This window comes from Humulus lupulus, chromosome 2 (assembly GCF_963169125.1).
Source record: "Humulus lupulus chromosome 2, drHumLupu1.1, whole genome shotgun sequence".
Lineage (NCBI taxonomy): Eukaryota > Viridiplantae > Streptophyta > Magnoliopsida > Rosales > Cannabaceae > Humulus > Humulus lupulus.
In genome coordinates, this window is record NC_084794.1 from 263,197,110 (window position 1) to 263,218,652 (window position 21,543).

At 33.9% G+C, this 21,543-nt stretch overlaps 1 protein-coding gene across 1 annotated transcript; it reads right to left on the bottom strand.

The window, feature by feature from the left end:
- Positions 1-668: 668 nt before the first annotated feature.
- Positions 669-6,272, bottom strand: LOC133819329 (squamosa promoter-binding-like protein 7). Its single transcript, XM_062252535.1, has 10 exons — positions 5,572-6,272; positions 4,958-5,130; positions 4,633-4,859; positions 4,473-4,547; positions 4,261-4,368; positions 3,851-3,968; positions 3,121-3,256; positions 2,748-2,910; positions 1,577-2,155; positions 669-1,382 (listed from the first exon to the last, which is right to left on the bottom strand). Exons 1-10 carry the CDS (start codon positions 6,177-6,179, stop codon positions 1,059-1,061), a joined length of 2,511 nt encoding a protein of 836 aa, XP_062108519.1. The 5' UTR covers positions 6,180-6,272; the 3' UTR covers positions 669-1,058.
- Between the last annotated feature and the right edge of the window lie 15,271 nt (positions 6,273-21,543).

Sequence of the window (21,543 nt, forward strand, 5' to 3'; positions counted from 1 at the left end):
GTTAAGGGTGCGTTTGGAAAGCCACCCTCTAATTGGAATTGGGTTTCAGAGTAATTACTTGATTTTTAGTTTTTGCCTGATCATGTAATTACATAGAAACTATGTAATATGAGATAGTCGAGGGGTCTCAATTACACTCTCCAATTCTCATAACTCCATGAGAATTGTGTATTTACCAATTACTATTAATTTTAATATATATTTATTACGTACTATTATGTTAGTGTATAAATACCAACTGTTGTGCCAAACATGAGAATAAAAATTCATAAGTAATTAACACTTGACATCCAAACACACATTTTAATTTAAAATATAGTGTAATTACTCACATATATAATTACTACCCTAATAATTACACGGCCTAGTAATAGTAGTCACACAAATGTTTCAAAACACGTCCAAATCTAGACAACTTCAATGTACTTGTGCTTGAGTGTGCATACTAATGGGAATCAAGTAACACAATAGGCTTATTCATAGTTGTAAAAAACTAAAAAAATTGCAGTTTCAGTGACAAAAGCAGCAAGAAAAAGAAGAGTTTGCTTTAATAAGACGATTTACTATTAATTTACCATGAGAAAACAGCTCAGATTCATAATCAATACTAGAAGGCTATGAATTATTCTTCCAAAAGAAGATCATGAATTAAGTTACAGAGGACAGGATGCCGTCAAAAAAATACCAGCCCTTTTATTAAGCACTTTAACAAGGTAACATACAGGAAAGTCAGAAAGCTACTATCAATATCTAGACTCACTACACCAGACACAAGTTTTCATCTCAGGAAACGAAATATTTCACCCAAAACCAAACTTATGAGCAATTACCAGATATTCATTTCATCCTGATACTTCCAAAACTGCAGGACAAGAAAACTCACTTTGAAGAAGGCAGCGACAGCCTCAGAAATTGTCCTTCCAGCTGCAAAAAATCTCATGCTACAACAGATAGAACTTTCGAGCAGCTTCTCTTAATCTCATGTCAGATGTAGTGTGCACAGAATATGTACAGAAATAAGGAATCCCATAACACAGGATGATTCAAAGATTTTGCATCTACAATTTGTTTAACAAACATCTACGGATTGATATTGCAAATTCGCTAACCTTTTGAGGATGGAAGAGAACCGAACAAATCCCTAAACAAACAGCTGCAGTGGCAATAACAAGCAAAGTTGGGCGGAAGCCCAAGAATGCTCTCCGCCTAGAACTCAAGACTTCCCCAGAAGAAACGAGGCAAACAGAATCACTTGGCCATTCCTTCTTAAGGTTAGGTTTTAAGACGGTTTCTCTATTCAGAAGTGAAATAGTTTCACTTCTCTTGTTATAAGTCGAATCTTCCATAATTCCCGACTTACTATTAACCATTATTTCCATATCCTGCAGATGATTACCAGATTTGTTATTATTGAAGATAATAATTAGTTAATAAAAGCAACATTACAAAACATATATATAAATATATACACATATAACAAACTAAATGATTACATGGAAAAATTAAACTAAATTTAAGAAAATATACAAATATTTTTTAGTTTGGAATAAATATATTCCATTATCAGCACTCGCACCTGGCCGGGAAAAGAACTGATTGAGCATGGATCATTTTGGGAGCAGCTTTCAGAAACATGATCCTCCTGAAGCATTGAATTTCTGGAGTTCAAATCTAAATTCACAGCTTCCTGTGGCTTCTGAGAACGAAGTTGATGAGCATAGTCCATATATTTCTTTAACAGCTTTAAATCAGCCTCATTGATACCATTACACGAACCATTCGATTCCATTTTATTAATCACAATTCTTAAATTTTCCAATATTTTCTCCAAAATCTTAAATGACTCGATTGATACCAGAAAACTTAATAAATAATTCAGTCTTTGGATCTGAGAGTTTGTCACGATCGGCTGAGAATTTTCAGACCCTGGCTTCCTTAGTAACCATCCTATATCTAATATAATTTCGGAAAATGCTCTCTGTCTTTGAGAAGAAACTTCACACAAGTTTGATGGGGAACCAATGGAAGTGAAGTATGGCCTCTCTGAAAAGTGAGATTCATCGTGTCTTTGTTGAATGACCTTCATTTCTGAACAAGTTTCTTTGTCTCCAATGAGCAATGGTATAAAATTAGATAAGCCAGCCTGATTCTCAACCTGAAATATAAAATATAGGAAAGATATATTAAGGTCATATATAACTAACAACAATAGCTCTTATAATATAATCTAACAAACGATTAGTTAAAAGTCTTTACACCCTGCTCTGGAATGGTATCTTAGGCATTGGTTCTTCAACGTGTGAAATATTAAATAAACTAATCCCAATATGCATCTAATAAATACAAATAGATATTGCTGATTGTGGTCAGCAGTTATTCCGTATAGGCCAATATCATTCACAAAAGACTAGTATCATGCTGGATAACTTGACGCAAGGTAGTGGTACCACTTCCCATACCAATACTATCTGTAATAAATAAAAAAGCATAAGTTGCCAACTTTTCTTTCATTATAAGAAACAGAAAAGGGCACCAATTGTCAAATTTTAAGTACTGCATTTATTACAACTCAAACATTAATTGGCATTCATTCACAAAGGTCGTACACAATTCAGGCAAAAAACTAATTATGAAAAGCATGTCAGAAAATGTTACAAGACTCTTAAGTATGGATCAGCCGAATAAATTATAAAATAAAAAAAAATGAAAAGAAGATGCAAAGAAAGTAAATGTAACAAATTACCAACCTCAATGAATACAGGACCAAAACAGTCGGCTTCAGTACAAGGGACTCGTATCCTGTACAATTGATGGTCAAAGCCACAAGCACTGTTCCCATCAGTCAGAGAATGAGAAGATGCAGGACTATAATCACATGTCATATACTTCCCAGAGAAGGATAAAAGAAACCTGCCAACACGATGATCTTTCTTTAGCACTCATTAGTCAGCTATGCAACAATCCAAATAACTAGACACAGTATCCCATCTATAAGCAAAATTACTATTCCAAAGAAAAACAAAAAGTAAATGCCAGTAAAACAAGAAGTTCATATTTTTTTTATTTTAACTATAAGGAAAACTATTAAATCATTGGGGATACTTGTATAGAAAGCCATACTTAAGTTTAGGCTGTAGCAAGTTGCTACCGCAGGCAACAAACTCCATAGGCTTGCCTGCCTCAAAACAAGTAGGATGAACATAATGGAGCTTTGGGGCCAGCACATCCACCTTGGCTTTTATTACAGAGGTCCCGTCTATGCATATTGAAAAAAGTAAAAACATGTCAATATTTTAACAAATTATTTTCTCGAAGGATGCAATGGACAAAGAGATAAAAAAAAAAGACATCATAAAATTTTCCAAGAAATGACAATACAGAGCTCCTGCAACGTCTACAACTAAGAACACTGCCAGGGAAATTAATCTCAATCTCTAAGTTTGCTCATTTGTTGCACCCGTATTTACTCAACACAGCAGACCCACCTTCATCAAAAATGTCCATTACTGAGAATGAAATGAAAACTTTTGCTTTGATCTGTTGTCCTTACCAATCCATGAGCTATATAGGTCTTTAGGGAATTAATTAGACTTTGGGAAAAGCCAATAGCAGAGTAACATGATTTTTTACATCAGTTTCTATCCTTTTTTGTCCTTTCTCTCCTTTTTTTTTGGCTAGAAAATGGAGAAAATGTTAAATCATGTACATCAGATATGCAGATTTACTTCAGTGGTTAATGGTAAGAGAGGCCTTAAAAAATGTGAAAATACATTTAGTTTTATCTAACAAACTATATTGAATAACATCTTACACATGGTTGAATTAAACATTATATGAAGTGTCAAGTTACCTTTGACTACATAGAACATCATGTTGTTTAAATAAACAAGTATATTGCCTCTTCCAGATAGCATCCCTCCTGGTGTAGCAACAAAGTCGTGCACATATGATTTAGGGTCTTCAAATAACTGCAGCATACAAAGTACTATAACAGTCAAATCACAAATTCGCTTATAGTCCAATAAATCTTTTCAAGTCATCAGAAAGTTGATGGACAGAGATATTATCTAATGGATCCATCCAAAAGCTTTTTTTTCAATTATGAATTCAACTGACAAGCATTTCCTGAATATAAGCAGCAATCGTTTCATTGGTGACCATTAATTAGATTAAGGGATGCAAAAAAAGCAAGCAATCAAATATTATATGCAAATATGTAATCATAAGCCTGAAGGGGAATTCAAAAAGTCCATCACATACCTTCATCCACATAAACCTTGGCATTGCAACAAACACAGTCAAGATAATACATCCAGGACGAATATACCCCTCCAACTCAACTGGCATATTGGACAACCATTGGAATATCTGTAAACATAGAAAGCTACAGGTTACTCAATTCCTAATATTGCTTGCAGCAAAAATTATATAACTGTATATACTAAACTGTAACAATAATCCTTTAATAGTACTTGGTGCCGAAGTCGTCTAGGGAATTCTGCCGGATTCCAATCATAGAGCTTGAATGAGATACGACCTGATGGACACTACAATATGACATGAAATTATTATAACAACTCCCAAATAAATTTTATATTTTTAGTGACTTAAATACAGCATCCAAAAACATACCATAGAAGTGTATGCACTCTTATTGTCCCAATAGGATGGAGATACACCACGCTTAGAATTATCTTTTCCACCCTCCATTTGATTTTCACCAGAATCCACTAAAGATAGAAAGCCGTCACTATTTCCATCCTTGGAATCAGGACCTGAGCGGAGAGGGGAAATGTGTCCATCTTCAGACTCCACAAATGTTTCTTTTTGAAGCCTCTGGCTGCTAAACTGTGAACAATCTGCTTCACAAACATTTTACATAAGTAAACCAAATCTAAAAGAAAGTATTCCACACGAATCTTATACAGGGTAGAACGAATAATTCAGGTTTTTATACCCTTCCCAGCTTCACCATCACCACTGACATCTTCACTAGGAATGTCCCCTTGAGATTCCTTCTCATTAGCACCTTTAGATCCAGCAGGTTTCCTCCGCCTTCGGTTGTTATGTTTTTCCAACTTCCGTCGACAACTTCGTTTACCTTCGTCAAAATCTGCCAATACGTGGAACCTTCCAGAGATTTGATGGCAAGCAGAAACCAGTAAATATGCAGTAGAAGTTTGAACAAAATACAAAACCTTGTAACAGAACAATAATGTCACATCAATGAAATTTACTCGATTGTTATACACTAACTCACTAACTCTAACTCCATGGGATAGGACTGATCAACTTAAGATTACAACTGAATCAACTTGGAATTAGATAATAACAACTATCTAAGATTACGATAATTACCCAAGTAGTATAGCAACATTGATTGAATAATCATAAGTGAAGCCACTCTTTCTCAAAAGTCAAAACTTTTTTACGAGTAAGGAACCAATTATGGAGGCAAAACAATCAGAAAACCAAAACAAATGAAGCATCAAACTAAAAATCCACGCCAATTCATAAGTATGGTACATATATAAATGCATAAAGAGAAAGGGATGAAGAATTATAACTCACTTGCCACACTGTTGGCAGTACCGCTTGGTCTCGCCGTCAATAGTCACCGTGGTAGCGTTGGCGCACCGGAGGCACACCCTGTGTCTGCGATGATATCCTTTAAGCTCCTTAATATCAACCCCACAATCTGGGACCTGACACCGAGCAACCCCAGACGAAGCCCTAACGGTTCTAGCCCTCTTCTTGCCATGGCCGGCCTCCTCCTCCTCCAACTCCATCAACTTCTCATCCATCTCAGGGCAAGCACAGGGAACCAAACCCGCCAGAAAATTGGAGCAGACCATTCTCGGGTCTCGCTTCCTGACCCGACCAGGATCTGAATTATTACCCTCCTCCTCCCCCGCCGTCGTCGCCGTGGCTGTGGTGGTCGGCGGAACAAGCAACTGCTGCTGCTCCACCCCCGTCGTCTGGGCCTGTTGACGGGCAGGGTTGGAGGCCCAATTGATGGCCAAGTCGCCATCGTCAACGGTGAAGTCTAGGAGATCTCCCCAATCCCAAATGTTGGAACCGTCATCATGTAAGGACGGCGCGTGTGCAACCTCCATCTCCAACTGGTCCGAACCTTGTGGTTGAGACTGAGAGGAAGAAGGAGACCCTGCTCCTTCCATGGTTGGGTTTTTCTTCGTCGTCTCAACAATGGCAGATTACCTAACACCTAACCCCTAACTCGCTTTGAAACTAAGTTTCTCCCTGTTAATGGCGTACACTATAATTGACGATTCCGTTTTTTATTTTTATTTTTATTTATTTAAATAATACAAATTATTTTAATTAATTAATTTTCCAGTTTTCTTTCATGTAGTTCGGATTAGATTGTCTTTCTTTACAGTTTTTTTTTTTTAAATGTCTTTACAGTTTTTTTTTTTTTAAATATAATTACAAGTTCTATTTTTTCTAAAGAATTTTAACATGTGTCACAAAATAATATAATTTTTTTTAGCAACACAAAATAATATTTTTTTTTAGCAACATAAAATAATATAATTGACTCAATTAAAATAAATAAATTAGCTTAATTGTGTTATGCTGTGATCACGATCTAACACTAACGGCTTTGGCTCAGAATGTTTTTTTTTAATTCTTTTTGGAAGGAATTCTTACGAAAGTTTTAACTTTTACGGACAAGAAAATCAATCTCTTCCTACAAATTTGTATTAAAAAATTTATTGATATTTTTTTTATTAATATAATAATTTTTTATTGAGAATTGACAACCATAAGTATTTTTGGACCAAATTGAAAAAAATTATTTCTAATTTTGTTTTTAAAATGAAAAAAAAAAAGTAAGTTTATACATTTTTCTACATTTATTTTGTAAAATGGTTCAAATAGAACATTAAACTCGATTTTGTTCAAAAATTGTTTTAACTAAAACTAAAAATATTTCACTAATCTGACAATTGATAATAAAAGTAAAATCATCATGTCTAATAACTATATTCTCATATTCACTTTTTTATTCATAAATTAGGTTTATGGGTTTATTTGAACTATTTTACAAAATATAGGATCCAAAAATTAATTTGTCAAAACACATGATCTAACAGATAATGACACAAAATACAAGGTCCAAAAAAATATAAACCTAAAAATGTATTTGGTCAACTTGTTATTATTAATGAAAAAAATAATTACAATAACATATTAAGTTCAAATAAATTGATTCACTAAAAAACTCAAGTAAATCAGACCAACAAATAATGTCTCTGATATGAATAAAGACAAAATATTAAATTTAGAGACATTGGTTATATAGACAATATTTGAGATATGAATAATCATTATTAGGGTTGAACATCGGGCATGTTTTCGGGTGCTCGGGTTCAGGTGTAAGAAAATGGTATTGATCTTGTCCGAAATAATTTTAGATTTATAATGTTTTCAAGTTTCGGGTGGGCTCAAGTCGGGTGGGCTCAGGTTCGGGTGTTAAATAGCCATGTTTCGGGTTTGGGCTTTCAAAGAGCTTTGACAGATTTTTTTGCAAAAATGTCATTTTTTGAATTTTTTTTTACTTTTGTCATGTTTTTTTTTCTTCTTTTGTCGTGTTTTTTTAAAAACTTAATTTCAACATAATGTATAAAAAGTAAAAACAAACATAATATTGTGCCACATTTTCATCATGTCAAACATAATTTCAACACAATTTATAGAAAGCTATAAACTTCATAAAGTCTCTTCCCTAACTAATGTCCATCAAAAATTCAAATTCAAAATACAAACATAAAAAAATAAAAGAAGTCATAAAGTTCAAAGTCCAAAATAGGTACAAACATATTAACATAATGTCCAGGTCCAAATAATAAATGCTAAACACTAAAAGATTTGGTTCATAAAGTCCAAAAAAATCAACCATAAAGTCCATAATCCATAAAGAACTAAACATATGACAACAGAAAAATAAGTCCCTAAACAAACTTTAGTTCTTCCAAATACAAAGCTCTTTGTCCTTCCTTTGTTCTCCTTCTAAATTTTGAAATTTCAATGTTCAAATCCAAACATTTTTCAAACAAACTATAAATTAAAGAAAGTAAATAAATAACAAAATAACACTTAGTAAAATAAGAAAGTTCTTACTTTTTCAATTCTCAGATTATTGTGCAGACGATGAGGCTGAAACTGAAGATGGAGCATGAATAAAGGGAATGCTACTAGCATCAGTCATCATCTCTACAAATATTATTAAAATAAACATAAATATTAGAATATAAAACACTTAGACACTTGAATTAAAATAATGAAAAATTCTAATAAAATTACCAAACTCGAGATCATTTGAGGTTTGAAACACTTGTGCTTCATCCATGTAGACTTGAACAATGATAGGTTAATGTGAATCGCTCCACCAATTCTTGAGACCAATTAATGATTCAACCATCTTTGGACTCAGTGAATTCCTAAAAGGATCTAAAATTCGACCCCTAATTGATAATGTCGCCTCAGAAGCAATTGTGGTAACTAGTATAGCTAACACATCACGAACCATGAGCGACAAGATCTTGTATTTGTATCCACTACTCGCCCACAATCCCAAAACATCAAAATTCTGACTTGGTAGCTCAACTGCCTCTTCCAAATCCTTATCGACCTCATTTTTTGTCTTACCACCCTCCTTCTCCATTTTTCGTGCCACATACTCATCATGCAAATTACGTGACCTCTTACTCCTGCTACTGGAACTACTGATGGTAGGTCGAGCAGACATGACATATGAGGATGAACCAGAAACAATAGTTGGAGATTGAATCATTGATTGATCAAAGTTTGTATCAATTGACTCATGATATTGATCAAACACTGACCGTATAATTTGCTCCACCCCTTTAACCATCATAGTGCACGTTACATCATCATGAATATCACTAAAGCAATGATGGAAATAATCAAGCTTGTATCTAGGGTCAAGAACCAAGGCAATCAGAAGTGCCTCATTACATTCATCAACCTTTCCCCAATATTTTTCATATTTCTACTTCATGTTCTTTGCCATGCCACGCAACAACCCCTCCTCCTCATCATCAAGTGTTAAGTCATTCAACTCATATTTCATGTTGCATATTTCAATGAAGTACTTATTGGCAGTGACATAAGTGGACCCACTAAACTTTAGTGTTACATCATAAAATATCTCCAAAAATCTCACAAATACTGACGCTTCCTCCCAATGTTTTTCGGATGGTGGTCCCTCCTTTGGCTTCCCATCTTTGTCAACCTCATTAAAATATTGGAATAATTTCCATCACCATCCATTCTTTCAAATGCCTTTCGAAATTTCAACGCACAATTAAGCATGAGGAATGTTGAGTTCCGCCTTGTTTGGACATCTAAACAGAAAAGTCCATTGCATTCGATCCCTTTCTATTTCACACATTCCTTAAATGTTATAAGCCTAGAAGGAGAAGACCTAACATATCTCACATCATTTCTAATTACAGCAATGGACTCATGTTTTTCCTTCAATCATTCACTAACAATTAAGTTTACTATATGAGCACAAAACCTCATATGTAAGAACTTTCCTTCCAAAATAAGTCATTTCTCTTTCTCTTTGAACTTCCTCTTCAAGTATCTAATGGCAACATCATTAAAGGAAGCGTTGTCTACCATAATGGTAAACAACTTAGATATACCCCAATCATTCAGACATCACTCGATCTCTTTGCCAATAGTTTTCCCTTTATGATCTACCACTTGGCAAAATGTAATAATTCTTTTTTGGTATGCCCAATTATTATCAATCCAATGAGCTGTGATAACCATGTAATTCATATTTTCGATGGAAGTCCATGTGTCTGTAGCAATAGACAGTCTCTCATTTCTCAAAACCTTTTTCAATGTCACATTCTCTTCTTCATATAACTTCAAAACATCTCTAGCAACGGTCATTCGAGAAGGGATCACAAACCTAGGTTGAAGATTTTAACAAATTTTTTAAAGCCCTCACCCTTAACATGTCTAAATGGTAACTCATCCAGCACAATGTATTGTGTAAGGGCTATCCTACAAGCTTATTTGTTATAAGCCAATGCTACTAAGCTTGTTTCCCCCTCCTTTCCTCCCATAATCTGTTCAAAACTTAAAATCTTATGTTTTTGGTCATCTATCCTCCATGGACTAAGCTCACAAACTGTAACACCCTACTACCCAGGGACCGTTACGTTGTGTATTTCAAACAGTGCTAAACTCGCTAAACGAGTCATTTGGCCATAATCGTGTAACTAAGTGTGATTAACAGTTTCGGGTTAAAAATTTTGGTCAAAGATACAACGTTTCACTAAAACGTTTACTGTATACATTGGGATCCCAAAATATATTTTAAAATTTAATTACAATAAAAGATTTACAACCAACCAACTTAAGCGGCAAAATAGGGTTTAACCCTAGTTCCTTTTTAAGTCATCGGTCTTGGTGGTCGAGCAGTCGCATATGTACATATCGTCAGCTAAGCTCTCCAACTCAAGGATGGTCCAGCTTTCTCTTACCTTTACCTACACCACATAGCACCCATGAGCCGAGGCTCGACAAAAAAACTCAACATGCTCATAAACAGATAATAACATGTCACTAAATCACAACAAGCATACCTAGCAGTAATAGCTCTATTCAGCATGCAGGCAAGTCACCGAATAAATGATTGTGGGGTCCTGAACCCTGAGTAGATGACTGATGAGTCTATCTCTGGGGATCTGCTCCTTGAATAGATGACTAATGAGTCTATCTTTGGGGATCTGCTCCCTGAATAGATGACTAATGATTCTATCTCTAGGGATATGCTCCCTAAATAGATGACTAATGAGTTTATCTCTAGGGACCTGCATCCTGAATAGATGACTAATGAGTCTATCTCTGGGTAAGTTACTAATGAATCACTCTCTGGGTAGAGGATTAATAAGTCTCTCTCTGGGGCTCTGCCCCCTAAGCCATGTGACGTTTCAATCACCTAAGCCTTTTGGCCCTAGCTCTATGTAACTAGCCTTTAGACTAGACAAGCGCTTTAATTTTCTTCGACCTTAGGGTCGGTCAAGCATTTAATGATCATGTGATTAGATCTAATTATTTCGGCTCTGCGTTCAATATGCTAATGCCGCTCTTGACTCATAGGTCAATTCCATACGACCAGCGCTCAGTACTATTGCCGATCATGACTGATAAGTCAAGACTTCACGACCAGTACTAACACCAATGTTGTATCTGAATAATGAGTCAGTGCCACTCACAAGCAAGCAATGCATCCAGGCATATATCATATGTCAAATATCCAAATATAAGGCATTCAACATGCTTACTCAACATTCACCAGCATAATTATGATCGTGCACATTTACAAAGACTCAAGCTCTGATCAATTCCATATTCCATATTCAATATTCATGCCATGCCATAATCACATGTATTGCATGCATCACATGCATCACATACTGGGTGCAGTTTTCTTACCTTTGGTCCAAGCACAGGTTACCAATAAGCGACCCTCAAGCATGATCCTATTTCCAAGCCCCTAGCGATAACCTTGTCACAACCATAATATAAAAATCTCATCAAAATGAGTAAATAAATACTTCCAGACTCAATCCTAGCCTCTGGGACGTCGAATCCTACTCAACTGGGTAGTAGGATCGATCATAGGCCCTTAGAGTTAAGTTCCCACGACTAAAAACCCAAAATGGCCAAAACTGCTCTTAAGCGTCGCAGCCCCCCAGCTTTGAGCCGCGGCCCGCCTCCAAATAGAGGTCGAGCCCCTTCTCTACCTATGCCTAGTGCCACGATGAGCCTACCTTGCGCCGTGACCCTAATTGCCCATCAACCAACTTCACCATCTTCGTCAAGCCTGGGCCGCAGTGCCCAAGAACAAGGTCTCGACCCGACCACGAACCTAGCCATAACCTGCGTATTCTCCCACTTAAAACCTTCCAAAAACCTATCCAAACATATCCAAATCCCAAAATCAAAGTTCCCAAACATTCCAATTATCCAAAACCATTAAAACTCAAGTCTCAAATCATCCAAAAACTCATCAGAGCATAAAATCCAATCAAAGCTTAAAAACTTGAAAACTTAAAACTTGGATTACCTTCGATAAAGTCGTTTCCCAACTAAATCCTCTGGCTAATAAGCTTCTAATCTTCCCTAGAATCGTTATGCCTCGATCCTTGCCTGAATTCGAGTCCTAAAACTTGAGTTTCCTTCGAAAATGCAATCGGTGTCAAAAAGGGAACAGGAGAGAAAGAGAACGCTCTTTTTTTTATTTTTGACAGGATACTTCGAGCTTAAGTAACCTCAAGCAAATCCTAATGCTCGGGATCCCAAAAATGGCCCCCAGGGTAAAATAGTCAAAATTCCCAGAATTCCCTCCTGATCTCACTAACTCCCAATTTATCCTCAAATATTAATTCTCATTATTCAATATCCTAGTAATGTGCTAAATACCCAAAATACCCCTTGACTCATTCCGAGTCAAGTATGAATCCCGTTGTGACTTTCCCACTAGCTTACTTCCTAGGATCGTCTTGTGCCGAGTAACCCAAACATACTCACATAATAATGTGGTCCCACACATATATATCAAATATACCCAAAACGGGCCAAATTATGAAAATTGCCCAATTAAACAGAAATGCATATTTAATACACCTAAACATGCATAACAAGTCATATTATAATATAACTCACATAACCACATAATAATACACATAAATATCATATCATCACATAATTCCATAATTTGTCAAGATGGCCCCCTAATCAAGGCTCTAAGTCTTATTAGGAAATTTGGGACGTTACACCAACGTTCTTAAAATGGTTCCATAGATGACTTGTCCCATGTTTTCTCGTATCACAAAAAAAATTCATATCCACAATAGTTACATAAATACTTAGGCGAAGGAGGCTATTCCAAATGATTGGTTGTTGATGGGGGTGGGGGAGGAGGATGGTCCTCCTTGGTGAAATGTTCCCAAATGGAAGACTCTTTTGCCTTGTTAGTAGGGAGGGGAGGCTTAGTACTAGTAGAAGGTTTACCCCTCTTCCTTCTACCCCTAAGTTGACATTTATCTGTGAGGTTATCAATGGGAGGAGGAGGAGGTTGATCTTGATTCTCTACCGCGTGAGTTTCATCGACTTCCTCAATATCCATTATCTAATACAAATGATTTAACAAAAATACATAACTAAATCTAATCAACGGAATAGCACACAAGCCTATACTCCACTACAACTGAGCAACACACATTCGACACACAAGCCTAGAATCCACTACAATTGAGCAGCACACATTCACACACAAACCTAGAATCCACTAAAAAAAAGATAAAAGATTAAGATTTATCTCAAGCTTTTGAGTAGAAGTGACCTCTTCAAATTTATCGACCACTCGGCACTCACCTTCTTCTCAAACTCACCACCAACTTGTAAATTCATAAAAATAAATATAAACTTTTTAGCATATGGCCTTATATATATAATATACATACCAAATAATTAAATTGATTAAATAAATCCAAAACAAAAAAATTAGGATCTATTTTATAGTAGCCGCGTTTGATTTAAACACACAACTAATAATATGCATATCTCTATTTGATTTGAACATAATGGTTGCATTAACATTTGTCTATTTTTCTATATTATTTACACCAAAAAAAACTTTCAAAACCATTAAAATAATCTATTAATCTTCACTCCTATATCAAACAAATTTAATATTAGTTTAAGAGTGTATACATGCCTGAATCCAAGTCGGAGCTGCTGCTGTCAGTGGTGGTGGTGTCTACCTCAGAGTCCGACTTGCCTGAGAGTGAGAGACAGAGATAGGTGAGAGACAAGAGAGCTGAGTGTGAGAGTGAGAGAGGTGGGGGTTGGAGGAGCAGCTGACAGGCTGAGTGTGAGGAACAGAGAAAGGCGAGAGGTTCGAGAGAGAGGAGACAGACGAAGAGGGGTCAAGGGGTTGGCTCAGGTCGGAGGGTCGACTGGGATTAGGGACGAAGGCTGGGGTGGGGTGGTTGGCCGCTGTCGGTGGGGTTGGGGTCGGGGAAGAGAAGGTTCATGCGAGATAGATAGATAGAGAGAGAGAGAGAGAAAGAGAGAGAGAGAGAGAGAGAGAGAGAGAGAGAGAGAGAGGCATAAAGCTTGGGTTTGGGCTTAGGGCTTAGTTTAGTTAGAGACACTTAGGAAAATAGAAGAAAAAAAATATGGGCTTTTTTTTTTCGAATTACCTTTCGTGTTTCAGATTAAACCTAAACCTGCATACCACTAAATCATTAAACCCGAACCCGAATGGATTCAGATCAGTTCGGGTGCACCCAATTTTTTTGGATTTTGGCCAAAACTGGGTTTTGCGGGCTTGGGTCGGTCGGGTTAGTCAGGTTTTTGGGTTTTGCGGGTTAGATGTTCAGCCCTAATCATTATTATGCCCAACTCACACTATTTTGGTGTGATTACTTATTGTACCTCATTTTATATACCTAAAAGTTATGATTTAAAGTATAACAAATTATTTTTATTTAGTTAATTTTGTAATATTTTAAAAGTATGCACTTTACTCCTTTAGAAAACAGTTAATCTTATAATTTTTAACCATATTAGATAATTATTCAAACTTTAACATAATTATAAAGAATGTAAAATAGTTCAAATAGACCCCTAAATTTGGATTTGGTCAAAACTTTTTTTTAATTATAATTATAAATAATTTACTAATCTAACAATTCAGAATAAAAGCACAATCACTGTAATGCCTTGAAATCCCTAATGCGGTTTAATGGCTGGATTAGTAGGCCGGGAGGGTCATAACTGTTTAATTATGCCATTAAATGATAATATGCATGTTTATGTGAATTATATTATAATATGATGTTATATGCATGCATGTGAGTCCACATTTAATTATTATGATATTTTGATAATTTGGCTCGTTGAGGGCATATATGTGTATTTTGGGTGCATATTGTAATTTATGGATAAGATCCCATTATTATGGAGATATATTTGAGCTATTCGGCATGAGACGGTCTTATATTATAAATTAGCGGTTTTGTCATAACGGGGTCATTTATTGGATAATGAGAATGGTTATTTGATGATAAATTGGGAGTTATTGAGATCAAGAGGAAATTCTGGAGGTTTTGACTATAATGTTCCCGAGGGTGTTTTTGGGACCCCGAGCCTTAGGTTTTATTTGAGGTTACTTAAGCTTGAAGTAGCTCGTTAGATAGAACCGTACGTTAGAAAACACTTTCTCTCTTCTCATTAGTTCATTTTACCGTTCGAGGCAATTTCAAAGAAATCTCGAGTTCTAGGAGTCGGAATCAAGCGAGGATCGAGGCATAGCGATCCTAGGAAAGATTAGAAGTTTTTTGACCGAAGGATTTGACAAGAAACAACCCAGTCAAAGGTAATTTAAGTTTTAAGATTTGAGTTTTAGAGTTTCTATGCTTAGAATTGGTTTTTGTGAATCGTTGAGTTTTTGGTTCGTTTGAGCCTCGGGATTTAATGGTTTTGGATCATCGGGAAGTTTGTGAACTTTGATTTTTGGATTTGGGAGTGTTTAGGTATGTTTTTGGAAGGTTTGGGATGAAGAACGTCGGGTTCTTGGCTGGTTCTGGGTGGGGGGTCGCGGCCCTGTTCTTGGGCGTCGCGGCCCAAGCTCGAAGAAGCAGCTGGTGGAGTTTGGCCTTGTTGGGCGCCGCGGCACTGGGTAGTGGGCACCGCGGCCCTTGCTCCTGGTGTGGCTAGGGGCCGCGGCTCAGGGTGCTAGGGCCGCAACTCTTGAGTGGTTTTGAGGCCGTTTGAGTATTTTGGTCTCGGGAACTTGGTTTTAGGCCTCGGGATTGTTCTTACTACCCGGATTAGTGGGAATTGATGTCCCGAAGGCTAGATCTTGGTTTTGGAACCTTTGATGTTTATTTTATTGATGGTATCCTATATTTGGTTATGACTATGTAACTGCTAAAGGACTAAAAGTCAGATCGTTCTCAAGGGTCGTTCTTATATTCATTCTCGCTCGAATCAGAGGTAAGAGAACTGCACCCCATATGTGACATACATGGTTAATCATGAGGCATGTTGAATGTTTAAATGTGGACATGGATTGAATATTAAATGCTTAGCAAATCTTGCTCACTTGTGCATGGTACTGACTGAATAGTCAGAATTGGCAAAGGTGTCAGTATCAACTGTAAAGCTGTGACTCATTAGTCAAGTTCGGCAATGGTATTGGGCACTGGTCACACAATGCTGACTCATAAGTCAGGAACACCCTTAGCATGTTCAACGCAAGCCAATAAAGATTAGATCTAATCGACATCTGCATTAGATGACTCAACAAGAGCATTAATGCCGGACTGACCTCAAGTTCGATGAAAACTAAAAGCGCTTGTGTGACTTACCCATCAGACACTCATCTGTTTAAGCTAGTGACTACCCATCAGTCACTCATCTGTTTAAACTAGTGACTACCCATTAGTCACTCATTAAGCTAGTGACTTGCTGTCAGTCACTCATTATGGTTTACCAGAACCTCAAGTGATATTCACTCATTTATTTAGAGCTATAAGCTCTGTGTGATTATAATAATAATCATTTGATAATATGTATATGCATTACTGTGTTTTCTTGCTGGGCTTTGGCTCATGGGTGCTATGTGGTGTAGGTAAAGGGAAAGAAAAGCTCACCCAGCCTTGAGTGGAGAGCTTAGGTGGTGTTGTGTACATATGTGGCCGCTTGACCACCACGGCCAAGGAGTTCTCAGAGGAACTAGGGGGTTTACCCTATTTTTGCCGTTTAGGTCGGCGGGTTGTTAATTTGAAACTGTAATAACCATTTTGAGTTGTAAATAACTTGTAAATGTTTTTTATGGGTCCATGAACAATTTTATGTTTTGAATAAAATATATCATTTCCTTTTAATTGGTTTTCCACCTTAGCCTGGTAATAATACCTAGAAGCACATTTTTAACCAAAGAACTCGGGTAACGAGTTAAATTTCCGGTTCACCGTTGACCGTAACTGTTCTGGGGTAATCAGGGCGTTACAATCACTATGTCTAATAATTGTATTGTCATATTCAAATTTTTCTTCATCAAAATTAGGTTTAGGGGTCTATTTGAACTATTTTATAAAATACATGTCCAAAAATTGATTTGTCTAAATAAGTAATGGAACAAAATACAAAGCCCAAAAAAGTATAAACCAAAAAATGTATTTGGTCAACTTGTTATTTTCAATGAAAAATAATAATTATAATAACATGTTAAGTTCAATTAAATTGCTTCACTAAAAACATCAAGTAACTCAGACCAACAAATAATATGTCAATGAAATAAATAAAGATAAAACATTAGATTATGAGACATTGGTTATATAGACAATATTTGAGATATGAATAATCATTATTATGCCCAAATCACACTATTTTTGTGACTACTTATTGTACCTCATTTTATATTACATAAAGGGCACGTTTGACATTCTGTATAAGAATATCATATTGTATTAAATAAGTAAAACATTGTGTGTTGGATTGAATTTTGTATTGTATTAATTATTACAATCACAAATTTTAACATAATAGCAACTGATTATTAAATTCATAAGAAATAGTATGTGTTAGCTTGTGTTGTAATATTTTTTAAATTAAGTTGTATTGTGGTAAGGTCTGGGTTGGGGTTCGGGTCCAAGGCCGGGGCCGTGGTGGGGTACGGGGCGGGGTCCAGGGTGCGGGCTGCATCCAGGTCCGGGGTCAGGTCTGGGGTTGGTCAGGTCTGGGGCCGGGGTCTATAGTAATCATAATATAATTTAATACAACATTTTAATAAAAGTGAATACCAAATAATATTATACAATATAATCATTTACAATAAAATATAACACCAGCTACCAAACGTATCTAAAATTGCATACTTTTCGTAATTTGATGGGTTTTGGTTAATTTTCTAATTCTAGTATTATACAAATTCTCCTCAAAATGCAGCTCACATCAAGTTGATGTAACTCGAATCAAGAAAACACGTGTCACAATATAATGGAAACGACGTCCAATTTCAATGGCCCCTAAACTGCTAAACTTTATTTCATTTTCACATTTTATTTTAATTATTTATTATAAATGAGTAGATATTTTTATTTTTTAAATTCTATTTCATAAAATTAAAGTATTAAAATTGTTGGATACATTTTAATTTTTTAATTAGTCTAGAAATTTAAGCAGAAAAATTAATTTACCAATAAAATTATAAACTTTTTATTAGCTATAACTTGGGTCTTTTTTTTTTACATAAAAAAATAAATAGTAATAATTTTTTATAATTATGTATAAAGTGTACAATGAAAGACGTTATTCGTAACAAACTAAAAATCAGTATAATTTAAAGGTATAATCAAGGTGTTTGCTGTAAGATACTAAAATTAGAATCTGGAATAATAATAATAATAATAAAAACAAAATTCTTTGAAAAAAAAGGTTTATTCATTAAATCTCTTAAGTTTAATACCTCAATTTAGAGTTTTGATTGTTAATTATTTATTATGCTTGTAAAAATATGTCATTTTACTTTTTATATTATACATTATCTTCTTTTAATTCATTGCAATTTAAAAAATAATAATGCATAGACTCCATTATATGTGTTAATTATTTTTTCCAAGTTGAAAATTCTAAATTTTGAATATGAGATCATTGCAGTCGTCAATAGAGTACTAAAGGGTAAAACATTAATAACTACTCAAATATGTCTTCCTCATAATAATAATATAAAATGTGGATAATTAACTATTAAAATTCAGTATTAATAGTAGATAGGTGTAATTATTTGTTTATTTATTTATTAGCAAAGTGAATGAAGTTATAAGTCAAGCTCGAACTTAAATTTTGCTATTAGAAAAATTTTATGAAATAAAATATAGTGAACAATATTTTATTAAATTCCATCAACAAATATTTTATAAACTTTTATGTTTTATTTTTACAGTATTTTTATAAACGTTACAAATCTGTTAAAAAAAATCAAATGAAATCTTTGAATTTTTTTTTCTTTTTAATCACCCAAATCATTTTTAGTACTTTTTGAAATAATTTAATTACTTTTTTTCTTTTTCAAATCAATAATAGTACTTACGTAAATGATTTTACTTATTTATTTACCTGTTTAAATATATAAAATCACTTGCCCCAACAGGTGAATGGTTGGGATTGAAACTCAACATCAATCACCATGGAAAATGACACGTGGACTTCGAATTAACTCAAATGTGGTAAAGATGACGACACCTTTAATATCTAAATATTCGTATGCATATTCAGGGACTTAGACCCCACGTGAAAAAACATACACGCGCCATCTACTTTGTGCTGATTGGTGGAGATCGGAGAGTGGGCGCGTGACGAGAGGCCAAGGCTATGTGAAAAACACCTACCGATATCGTCGCGTGAGCACATCTTCCCGGTCAGTGGGACCACGTGTCTTTCTCTTTACCCCTTCGATCAGTTCGAAGTTTTTTTAAAAGAAAATTACAAAACAAGACAAGCGGAAAAGGAATTGGACTTTTGTCTTTTTTCGAGTGTTTTTTAATTTTGGCGTTTCGAGTTGCCCAAAAGTGACATAATAAAAAAAACCACACTAAAATATGTTTTTAATTTTAAAAAACAGAAAAGAAATTAGAAAGGTAAAAAAGGAATTGATATGTAAGTCCCTTTTCTTCCTTTTAATCGCTTTTTTTTTTTTATTAAATTTAAATAAAATATGAGGAGAAGAGAAAGAAAGCTTAAATTTGAAGAAATGAGTGTTAAGATAAGAAGAGGTTTGTTTGTCAAAGATTCCATCCACTACTTACTTACTTTGTAGTAGTACCAATAATTAGTTGAACCAAACAATGTCAAATTGGGTTAGTTTGGTCTTTACAGGTGGCGCCTCGTTTATTCCAAACTTTTGGTGATGTTTCGTCCCTACAAGTCAAATCTCTATTAAAATATATTTATTAATGGCTAATGATAAAAAAAAAATCACATTAGGGATAAGCCGAAGCCATAAGTTCATGTTGATTTGTTATTTTAATAGAGAGTGGAGTGTTGGGAGGAAAAATCAAAATGTATGTGAATTTAATACAAATAAATTGAGATGTTGACATAGAACAAGCATGCAACATGCACAAATGTACATTTTGACCGTTCTCACTCTCTTACACTTAAAATTTTGTATTTAAAATTGTGTAGATATATTTGTTCAAAAAAATTGTGTAGATATATATATACTAGATATAAATAATGTGCAATGTACATATTTGTTTAGTTTTATTTATATAATTTATTAATTATTTTTATTAAATTTATATTAATATCATATAAATTTCAAATAAATATCATATTTTAACTAAATAATTTATTTATTTTTGTTTAAGTTTATATTTGTTCTAGTTTTTGAATTTAAGAGTGACAAAAAAAATTGTATATTATATGTTTAATGTAATATTAAATATTATACGTAAATTTTAAATTTAAGTTTCTTGCTAATCTTTTTAAAAAAACAATTTGTTGCTAATTGATAGTAAATTATATTATATGTTTAATATGATATTATTCTTATAAGTGAGTTTAAGTTTAATTAAATTTTATTAAAGTTATAAAACATATGATTTTGTTATTTTTAAATAATTATTATTGTAAAATATCTCAAAATTTTCATTTTTTAATTTGTTTAATTATTTATTATTTTTAAATAATTATCATTATAAAATATCTAAAAAATATCTTATTTTAATTTGTTTAATTATTTATTATTTTTAAATAATTATTATTGTAAAATATATCAAAAATATCATATTTTAAAATTTTTTAAATATTAATTATTAATAAATAATTATCATTGTAAAATATCTCAAAAATATCTTATTTTATTTTTTTAATTATTTATTTTATTTTATTTAAGTTTAAGTGTTTACAAACTACCGTTAAATATAAGAATATTCTGTTAAATATAAGAATATTCCATTAAAGTTAACATTAAAAAATTAAAAACCGTTAAAACAAAAATTTCTGTTATCTACACACTTATTATATAGAAGAGATATTTGCCCCAAAACTTATGATATATATAATTTTTAAACTAAGTTAAGATTTATGTATTTTTTAATACTTATATTTCTATACTAATAAAAAGAACAAAACTAATATATAAATAAAAACAAACAAAAAGGTACAATACAATTTTAATTTTTTAAAAAATAAAGATTAATTAGGATTTTTGTCACTCGAACTATGACTTATATATTATCGCGCCTTCTGATTTTTTCGAGCCGTTAAAAATTCCCCATGAACTATTTATAGTGATGTAAACTGAGACTAATGTTAAGTTTCATCACATGTGGCTAACAGAATGTTGATGTGGCTATTCACTCGCTGATGTGTCATTGCTATATCAGTGTCACATGTATAATTCAAATAAAAAATTAATTTTAAATTTAAAACATGAAAAATAATTTTCAAAAT

Bases quoted from the DNA above. Each gene is read 5' to 3' on its own strand.
- LOC133819329 (XM_062252535.1), bottom strand. From the start codon at position 6,179: ATGGAAGGAGCAGGGTCTCCTTCTTCCTCTCAGTCTCAACCACAAGGT. The intron at 4,860-4,957 runs GTATAAAAACCT...TTTGTGAAGCAG, and splicing joins TGATGGTGAAGCTGGGAAGG to ATTGTTCACAGTTTAGCAGC. The intron at 4,369-4,472 runs GTACTATTAAAG...CTATGTTTACAG, and splicing joins CTAGACGACTTCGGCACCAA to ATATTCCAATGGTTGTCCAA.